This window comes from Apus apus, chromosome 25 (assembly GCF_020740795.1).
Source record: "Apus apus isolate bApuApu2 chromosome 25, bApuApu2.pri.cur, whole genome shotgun sequence".
In the NCBI taxonomy this organism is placed as follows: domain Eukaryota; kingdom Metazoa; phylum Chordata; class Aves; order Apodiformes; family Apodidae; genus Apus; species Apus apus.
In genome coordinates this window covers 2,189,895-2,200,077 of record NC_067306.1, presented here as the reverse complement: position 1 = coordinate 2,200,077, position 10,183 = coordinate 2,189,895, and the positions used below count along the sequence as shown (strand labels likewise).

The 10,183-nt window shown below is 46.7% G+C and overlaps 1 protein-coding gene across 2 annotated transcripts; it reads left to right on the top strand.

Annotated features, from left to right (window-relative positions):
• Positions 1 to 1,053: 1,053 nt before the first annotated feature.
• On the top strand, positions 1,054 to 9,821 carry HOXB3 (homeobox B3). Of its 2 annotated transcripts, none has more exons than XM_051640405.1 (3): positions 1,054 to 1,124; positions 5,926 to 6,479; positions 7,498 to 9,821. In XM_051640405.1, exons 2-3 carry the CDS (start codon positions 6,044 to 6,046, stop codon positions 8,259 to 8,261), a joined length of 1,200 nt encoding a protein of 399 aa, XP_051496365.1. In that variant the 5' UTR covers positions 1,054 to 1,124; positions 5,926 to 6,043; the 3' UTR covers positions 8,262 to 9,821. The 2 variants fall into 2 exon arrangements, with proteins under 2 accessions (XP_051496365.1, XP_051496364.1); XM_051640404.1 differs by having other exon boundaries at positions 7,495 to 9,821.
• Positions 9,822 to 10,183: the final 362 nt, after the last annotated feature.

Here is a 10,183-nt window from a genome sequence, read left to right as displayed (position 1 = left end):
GATAATCTCAGAGGAGATGCTGAGGCTTTTGTTCACTGGAGCCTTTCTTCTCCCCATTTCCACCCAAAGGTTTCTCCCTAGGATGAATCCCCTTGCCCACGCTTTTCTGATCGAAGTTTCATACTTTGTCCCCCCTTCCCCCCCCCCCAGTTCTCCTTTCTCAAAGTCCACCGCTGCCTCGTATTTGCTGGACCAGCCATCGGAGAACTGGTGAGTTTTGCTCAATATCCTACCTGGTCCCTCTCTGTGTGTCTCCGTATCTCCCTCCGCATCAGGAGCCATTCCTTCTCTAAACTCACCCAACGTGACTTTTTTTTCCCCCCTCCTTCCCCTCCACCCACCCCAGAATAAGCACGGCTGCCCTGGATTTCAGCTGAGTATTTTCATTCTGCTACTGGCTTGTCTTTAAACTCCGTGATTTATGGCTGTAACTTCGAGGGAGTGTTTTAAATGGAAGATATTTCCTGTACTCCCTTTGAAGGGAAACCCAGTCAGATTGCAACATTTGCTGCTGGTTTCGTGACGGGTGCGAGGGAGTCACATTTTAAAGAAAAATAAGCTGCAACCCCAGCAAAGATGGCAATACACAGGGAGCCTGGAGAAAACCCAACCTACTTACAGGAGCTCAACATATAAACGGCAACGATCTCCTTTACAGGGTGGGGTTTTTTTCGTCTCCCTGTTAAAGTTTAAACAAAATTTTGCACTTCAGAGGAGTTACTTGCAGAATCCGAGGCACTTCTGATTGACTAGGTAATCCAAATAAGCCAGTGGAGATCCATAGTTTGAAACCTATAGAGTACTTCACCTACAGAGAAGTCTTCAGAAGGATAGTCCACCACTGTTTGTTGTTGTTTGTTCTTCTTTTCCCTCTCTCCTTCCCTGGAACTTCAACGCCTGGGCTCAAAAATAAGAACTATCTTGTAGTAGAAGTTTTATGTTGGAGCAGTTCATTAAAAGTCAGAGGAGGGGAGGGGGGAAAAAAAGGCAATAATAGTGTCCCCTGTTCGAAACCTTCAGGTCTGGGATCTGGACGCTGCAGGCAGAACAATAGCTGGAAACACCGTAGTCCTTGGGATAAGACTTTATCCATCATCTCGAAAACCTTGGCTGTCCAACCCGGAGTAAGTCCTCTAAAAACTTAGATATTTTCTTGGACACTCTTATGTTTTCTTTCCAGAGTTACCAGCCTAAAGGTGCACACACACACAAATAGAAGGGCGCTGCAACAACCCCCCCCGACGGGTCATACCTTCCCAGCGATGTCCAAAGACCCTTTGTGGCTGCTCTTTTTCTTGCTTTGCTAAACGTGAATTTCCCCCAGTCAGCACTTAAGCCCAAGGAGTGAGTGCCAGAATTAAAGGAGGGAAGATGTGAAACAAAAGTAGCACTTCAAAAAATAAAGGGGGGCGGGGGGGGGGGGGGGGCGGGGGGAGAAAGTGCAGACACCTCAATTCCTTGTCCTGTCTTCCTCCCACTCACCAGCTCCTCCTCGTCACGAAATTTCCCCAAAACGCATCTGGGCGAGTTTCTGCTCTCGGCAGCCGTGTGGGAGCGGGGAAAGACGTAAATCTCCCGTGGCGACAGCAGCAGCGCCTTGCACGGCAATACCGGTGTTATTAATAATAGCAATAATAATCATCTTTATTGTTCAACACCTCGCTGCCTTGGCCTCCCCCACCGATGATTTGCACCCTGATCCACTCCCCCCTCCCCTCCGAACCGTCTCACATCCTCCCTGGTGGAGGCCGAGGGGTGAGAGGATCCCCCAGACACCGGGACGCACAAACTTCAGGCCGAAGTTCCTCGGGGCTGCGGAGTTGTAGCAGGACAAGAGATTCCTCCCCCCTCCCCGGCCCCCCTCTGCCCGTATCCCCTTGCAAACCCCAAGGCCGGCGGCTCCGGTCCCCGTCCCCGCCTTCCGACCCCTCGGACTACAGAAAAGTGGGTTTCGTATGGGCGGGGGGGGGGGGGGAGATCTGCGAGGAGCCAAACGCAGCCGAAGGGTCGGGGGAGGCAGAAGCATCAGCTATTGAAAGAGCCGCGATGCCGCCGCGGAAGGGGAGGGGGGAGACTATGACTATGTTGAAACGGTTTATTAGCATAAATTGACACCTAATTGTTAAACACGTGAATCAAAGGCAAGCTTTGCTATCTTTCTGCCTAGGCCTCTGTCCACCACGTCTGCAATTAGCATAATTTTTCACTAGTGACGCTGTTCGGGAGGCTCGTTGGCTTTGCCCGGCAATCCAAACCAAATCTTTATTTTTAAATACCCCCTCCGCTTTGTCCCCCCCCCTCGCCCACTCCCTCCCGTAGCCTGGATTCTTTTCGTTATTATTTTAATCCCAGCCAAGCATTGCATAGTTAAAAAGGGGGGGGGGGGGGGGGTGTTGTGTTCAGCTTTTCTTTCTTTCTTTTTTTTTTTTTTTTTTTCCCTTCTCCTTTCCCTTCTTCCCCTTTGCTGTGCTAAAGCAGAGGCCATTGTTATCAGTGAGCAGCGCGTACCAGTCTGGAGGGCAACTAGAATCTCAGGGTTTGGCCATTCAAAGCTCTCAGCTTTTCTGCACATCTCGGAAGCTGGATAGCATCTTGATTTTTTTTTTTTTCTTTTTTTTTTTCCTCCTTTCCTTCTCCCAAACGGAGACAGAGACAATTTGAGCTGCCGTAACCGAAAGCTCCACTGGCTGAGCCCCCTCCCCCTCTGTTTTGGCTTCTTTTCTTTTTTTTTTTTTTTCTTAATATACCTCTATCCATGCATATGCCGGATTTTTTCCCTCTCGCTCGTATATTCCTTTAACGTTTTTCAAGGAAGGGGGTCATTCCTTGCTTATTGATTGCGTGAATGCTGGATGTGAAAATATATTATGTCTGCCTGTGCTTTGCTCGTCAGAGACTAAGGTAAGCCGGACTCAAATAGGCTATCACTTTGTGAATGGCGGAGTATATGTCCCAATGATTTATGACCATATGACTCCAATCTCGGTTCAAGAAGAGTTCACAAGCTTTAAGCTTCCTTCCACGCAGAGACTCTTTTGCAGCCCTCATCCAGGGCCCTTTCCTCTCTCCCCCCCCCCCCCGACTCCTGCTTTGCAACTGGGGAGTTCTGGTTGGGGTGAAGCTCGGTTGGGGGGGGGGGGGGAAGGAGGGAAGAGGGAAATTTTAGGAATGTGTCTCTATTTTCCAGGCGTATCCACCGCAAGGCAGTCGCTGGGATCTGAGCTCTTTCTGAGCGGCCGACCTATTGTTAAGGGCATGTTTAGAATATTTATTATTAATAATAATTTAAATTAAAAGCGGGGCTCTGCCTAGTTTCGCTGGCTCTGGGAAATGTACCTTAGGAGGGGGCGGGGGGAGGGGAAAGGCGCTGCTCTTCTTCATAAACACAGGCAGGTTGTGAATTTAGGATTTCCAACATGGAGGGGATGGATTTAGAGCAGAATATCTCTGCCTTCGAGTTCTTTTCTCTTTTTCTCCCGAACGCCTGATTTTTTCCCCGAGCACCCTGCTCCCCGCAGCCCTTTCCCCTTCGCACCTTCTCCTGATTTTTATATATTTAAAAAATGTCCCTAAATCCTCGCACTCCAAAGTTACAGGCAAAGAGTTTGTGGTTAAATGTTACTGCTCGCAAAGTGAAACTTGGAGCGTGATGAAACAGCCAGCGCGGATCCTTCCCGGCTTTAATTGGAACAGGAGATAATCGAATATTTATTATTCTGCCTGAGATTTTTTTTTTTTTTTTTTTAAACACAACAATTCCTTGGAGTAAATAATTAGGATTGCGGCCGTCCTGGGCGAAGATAAATGAGCGGCATTTGTGAAGCGCTGAGAGATGAGGTACAAAGCAAATCTTCTGAGGAAGCCACAAGCGAGGGAGCTTTTGGGCGAAGGGGATTGTAAATTTATTTTATGGACATTTAAAACAACAACAACAACAAGTCGCTGTTATTTTTAGCTGCTTTGGCTGAGCCTCTCTGGTCCGTTTGGGTTTGTTTTGTTGTGGGTTTTGGCTTTTTTTCTTTTTAAGAGAGCTATGCCAGACAGGAAGGCCTTGGAGAAATTCCCACCTCTGCCCTCTCAGATATTTTCAGCAAACCTATTCATAATAAAGGCGCTGCTGTTTGTTAATTAATTCACAGCTCCTCGGCTCGGGTAGTGGAGTCTACTTTTTAATAAGACATATTTATCATGGCTAGGAAACCAAACGAGAATAACTCCCAGCAAGGATATCATCCCCTCTGTAGACAATAATACATCTCCGTGGAAGATACAATACAGATTTGGGAATGCATAAAGGATTTAATCAGGGTAAAAAAGGGAAGCTGTCCCTTCGTGGGCACGTTGTCTGAGGCTGGGTTAGAAGTATAGGGAGGTTTCATATGACATAAGAACACAGCAGTCAGGGAGAGGAAAAAAAAAATATGTTATTTATTGTCGAGCTACAGCTTCTGTTAAACCCTGGTACTTAGAAATATCACATTAGACTTTATCTCCACAGAGTTTATTTTATTTTAGAGAATGAAAGAGCCTCTATAAAATTAAATATACAATAGATACAATTAAATATACAGAGAATATCAATTTCAAAACCAAATGCACAGTGGCTCCTCGTAAACTCTAAGCTGCAGTGAGAAGTCACTGCCTTTTTAAAATATGTTTGCTGCTTGATTGATCCTCACACATCAGATTATTTTCAGGACAAGACAGTTTTTATATTTCTAAGGGTTTTTCTACTCTGCCTTGGTGGGAGAAAAAGTTTGTGTTTTGAGAAAAAGAAAAAGAGAAAGGAAGAGGAGAAGGAAAAGAAAAAGGCCAGATTAAAAAATAAAAGCAGAAGATTTCATTTTGTAATGTGAGGGGCTGGGTTGAGTTTTAAGACTTTTTGAGCTTGGATTGAGGAAGGGAGGAAGGATGAAAAATCAAAGGGGTAGAAAGTTAAGAACAAATGGCCCTGTGACTCATTTGTTTTCCGAGGAAAAAAAAAAACAACAGCAATTAAACTGCTTTTGGAATCCCATCTTGCCAATGGTAGTTCCAGATTCAAGACCGATGAGTACAAAGCAGTGCAGGCAGGGAGGGGGGATGTTTTCTAAATCCAACCTGTGCTACCAGAGCAAGAGGGAGAGCCCAACAACAGGCCAAAGGAAGCACATTCTTGAATTCATGCCCCTGCCTAAGTCTGCTTAAAATATTTGCACTGAATTCCAAAGACATTGTGAGTCCCTGTGTAAACAGCAGATCGAGCCAACTGTGTCAGGATGTGGTACCTGGCAAAAACTTATTACTTGCTGTTTTCAGGTTAAAACCAAATATACTAGACAGAGGCCCTACAATAAACTTAGAAGACTTTTAATTTTGGATGGGATAATATCTTGCTGGGTTTTAGGCATGCGAATGGCTGATTTGAATAGGTCAGGGGTAAGAAAGCAAGACTTTCACTCCTTTCATGCTCCTATCCAGCAATTATCCATTCTGTGTTCTTATATTTACGTGTGTGTGTGTTATCCAGGCACTAATGTGCACATGGCACACACATCTACATGCACGTGCACATTTATATGGGAGTGTATGTGTTGCACAGGCGTGTGTATGTATGTACAAATAAACAGAGAAGTAAATAGATGTATAGGGATGAAACCACATGTGCTTTTAGAGCATGGGTGTAGTTATCCTGTGTGCTATCTTCTAAGGGTAAAAAAGGTGGAAATAACCAAACAACCAGGAAAACTACTCCCCAGAATCAGCTCAGCACTTTTGTACTGTAACATTTGTTGAGCCTCCTTAGGCTGCACACAGGATGAAATCTGCTCAAAGCATCTGTTCCTCCTGTTCTGCAGGACCCTATTCATGTCATGGGCCTTTCAGGCCCCAAGATGGATTCATAGGCTGGGTACTATTATTGTGTGTTTTCTCCTAACCTTTCAGGTCAGCCTCCAACAGACAGCTGGAAGCGGCCTGTCACGTGGCCTTGGGGTGCCAATGTTCTGCCATAGGGGTGTCAAGACCCTGGTAGCCGGAAAATTCATTTTGGGGTGTCCCAGAGATGCAGAAGACCACGTACTACGACAGCTCCACACTCTTTGGGGGTTACTCCTATGGGAGTGCCAATGGGTTCGGCTACGAGGGTCCCCAGCAGCCCTTCCAAGCAGCCTCTCACGTGGAGAACGACTACCAGAGGTCTGCCTGCTCCCTCCAGTCTCTTGGCAACACAACCCCGCACGCAAAAAGTAAAGACCTGAACGGGAGCTGCATGAGGCCAAGTTTGCCCCAGGAGCACCACCCGCCTCCCCCTGTCTCGCCGCCCCCAAACCCCACCACCAACAGCACCAGTAGCAACAGCAATAACCAGTCGGGGAGCAGTAAAACTGCCCCCAGCAAAGCCAACCTCAGTGCAAACGCCAGTCTCACCAAGCAGATTTTCCCCTGGATGAAAGAATCGAGGCAAAACTCCAAACAGAAAAACAGCTCCCCCAGCACAGGTACCCAGTTCTGCTTTTGTGACCCTCCCCTTTCCTAAACAGCCGGGGAGCAAAGCCACCACCCAGAGTGATCTTGTTTGGAGGGAGAGGTGAGAATGCAGTGAGGATCCAGTGAGAATCAACAAAGGATCCTGGTGCTGGGCATGATCCAAGCTTTCCAGCCACCTGCCCTGGCCAGGATGAGCGAGCCTTGGCCCATCCTGCACCACTGACTGGGCACACTTGGTTTATTCCAAACACCTCCAGAGCACCACAGGGAAACACAACCAGGCAGTTGTAGGTACAGCTACACGAGAACGTACACCCACTGCTCAGCCCAGCCATGCTGCAGGGGAGTGCTTGTTTTCTTCCCACCTCCCTGCCTCCAGACCCAGCAGTAAACGTGCTGTACATCTGCATCCATGGAGCATATGCATAAACATGTGGAGATTCTTGCATGCACACACATCTCTCACGCCATGGAGGAAAAAGGGCAGTATGGAAATATCACTGTTCTGACAAGTACATGAATATAAACTTTGTGGCACACCCTCTGCTCTAATTAATCTGTTATATACAGGTCAATCTCACAAAAATGCTGGCACAAATGCAATTTGGTGTTTAAAAATGTACATTTGTGTTACATAAATACAAAACACACAGAGGATGTGTGTGTGTTCATACCTCAGCAAACAAAACACCTCCCAACACTGAGCCGTGTTAGTATTAATTGGCTTTGCAGTGACTGCCCCTCTGCCAAATATTATTTTCTCAAAATGATCTGTTGGAAATAATCGACTCCTAAATAAATGGCCTTGGAATCCTTTTCTACATGACATGATCAAATTTTCATAAACCAGGGGCAGCTTTGGAGAACAGAACTCTTAATAAATGACATGATTATGGAGTGCAGGCTAATGCAAAGGGGTGAAGGAAGGGGGGGTTGAACTCTTGTGCCTGTTCCAGGATTTATTAAGAAACGGGGCATTCAATTTCTGCATGTAAGTAATTATCTTTTATTTCATTTCATGGCCAGCAGAAACCTGCAGCGGCGAGAAAAGCCCCCCAGGCTCCTCGGCCTCCAAGAGAGCCCGCACAGCCTACACCAGTGCTCAGCTGGTGGAGCTGGAGAAGGAATTCCATTTCAACCGCTACCTGTGCAGGCCCCGCCGTGTGGAGATGGCCAACCTGCTGAACCTCAGCGAGAGGCAGATCAAGATCTGGTTCCAGAACAGGAGGATGAAGTATAAGAAAGATCAGAAGTCAAAAGGCATGGGGTCTTCCTCTGGAGGGCCTTCCCCCACGGGCAGCCCCCCTCAGCCCATGCAGTCCTCCGCTGGATTTATGAACGCCTTGCACACCATGAGCAGTAACTATGATGCTCCCTCGCCGCCTTCCTTCAATAAACCCCACCAAAATGCCTATGCCATGTCAACTAACTACCAAAACCCCATCAAAGGCTGCCCCTCCCAACAAAAATATGCCAACACGGCCCCCGAGTATGACCCCCACGTCTTACAAGGGAACGGGGTGGCCTACGGGACTCCCAGTATGCAGGGAAGCCCCGTCTATGTTGGAGGTAACTATGTGGATTCTATGCCCACCTCTGGCCCATCCCTTTACGGTCTCAATCACCTGCCCCATCACCAGGCTGCCAACATGGACTACAACGGGCCTCCACAGATGCCCCCAAGCCAGCACCACGGACCATGTGAGACCCACCCCACCTACACAGACCTTTCCACGCACCACGCTTCTTCTCAGGGCAGAATCCAAGAGGCGCCCAAGCTGACCCACCTGTGATAGGGAGCAGGGACAGGCTCAGGCGAAGGAGATGGGACCTCTCTGCAGGGCATGGGAGAGGCGAAGAGGGCAGGATTGGCTTCAGGAACATTTGTGTTGAGCTATTTGATTTCTTTCTTTAACAGGGCCATTTCTACCAGATTGGTGTGCTTGCTATTATAATTTCTGGGTTTTATTAGGCACAATTTCCAAGCATTTCAATATTTACTGCCAAAAGTAGCTCTCTCTGAAGAGACATACCTCCAGTGTTTCAACACAAATGCTTCTGAAATGGGGTTGGGGTAGTTTTGTGGGAATCAAGCAGATTTTCAGCAGCAACATCCTTAATTTCCACGCCAAGTATAGAACATCACTGATAATTCTTGGACATTGATAAGGAGATTAGTCAGCCAGCCAAGACTTGGTGTCTTTGCATCTACGTAAACATGCACACGTGTACACACACATCCTATCAAAAGAGATTTGCCAGAAAATTATCCTCTCCAACTTCATCTCAAGAGGAACATCACGCTTTCCTTTCCAGCCTCCAGAGGTAGGGTGTCCTCTTTTGCTGAGTAACTTCCCACCAGTCCCCACCTAAACTGCAAATATACACACCTGCCAACGCGTGGGATTCATGCTCTTCCCCTCCAGTCCCTGCCTCCCCTCTCAAAAATAATAATAACAACAACAACAAAACGAGAATAAGAGTGATCTAAGAGCTGAAAAAGGTTTGGGAAAAAATGTTTGCAGTGCCCAACCCTGCCCCCCCCAACAGTAACAACAGTCCAAAGAGAGGAAGAAAGAGTTGACAGGTCTGAATATTTTCCCGCCTTCGCCTCTGATGACATGAAATCTCCACTTGATGACACCAGGGTTTTTTGTTTTGGGGGTATTTTTCTTAGGGTTCATTAACAGAAAAGCAATCTTAAGACTTAGAAGTCCTACGCTTCTTTCCTCCTCTTCTCTTGACCTTACGTGAAAACAGGGTATATTTGAACAAACGGAATGTCCTCCAATCGAAGCAGAAGTGAATGGATCTCTGGTATTTGCTAATGCTTTCTTGTCTGGACATCTTTGTTGCACTTAGAGTTTACATATAATGGGTATAAAAACAACTTTGAAGGGCTTTCGTCCAACTCAGTCGGGATGCCCTTCAATAGGTGTGTGTTCTGGTGAACATTCATATATATTTATTGGTTATAGCCAGTTTAAAATATTTTCCTTTTTTTTGTATTATTTATCCCCAATATTATGTATTTATATGAGAAAAACAAACAAACAAACAAACAAAAAGAATCAAATTGTACTTTTTTAGTATTTACTTGTTACAAAGGACATTGTGTTTCCTTGTCATTGTACAACAAGCTTATTTTAGTTATTGTAATTTAGGAAGACCAGTAGTTTTATGTTACCTTCGTACTTATGAATAATGTAATTAGTTCTACTGGAGGCATGAGAGCAGAACCGACTGTAATTGTATAGTCCTGAATTAGAAGAACTATAGCGAATCCCTCCCTCCCACCTCACCCCTCCTCTTTGGAGATCTTTCTTTGTTCTTACAGTAGTTCTTTTATTTCCTTGCTGAAGGGTTGTCTGTTGAGCAATTCTTGAATAAACTTTCTGTTATCAATTTTATCTGGTCCTATCAGTCGGATTTCAAGGCAGAAATCATAGAGAATGTGGATGTAAAAATAGAGAACTCAGGGAAGGGGCGGCTCGACATGTTCCGGGGTCCAGGCACCGGGATTGGTGTCTGTGTCCTCTTTTGGGGTGAAACCCCGGGGATTCGGACACGGAACAACCGGGCCGGCCTCGCCGCCCCTTCCGCGGCTCCTCCGCGGCTCTGCGCGGCCCGGCCCGCGGCCACAAAGAGGGGTCACGTGGAGCGGGGCCGGGCTGCCATTGGGCCGCCAACTAAAACAAAGGAAAAAGGATGAATA

What these genes read in the sequence shown, in the direction of transcription:
- HOXB3 (XM_051640404.1), top strand. Translation starts at nt 6,044, where the DNA reads ATGCAGAAGACCACGTACTACGACAGCTCCACACTCTTTGGGGGTTAC. An exon ending in AAACAGCTCCCCCAGCACAG is followed by an intron (nt 6,480 to 7,494) that starts GTACCCAGTTCT and finishes TTTCATGGCCAG; the next exon opens with CAGAAACCTGCAGCGGCGAG.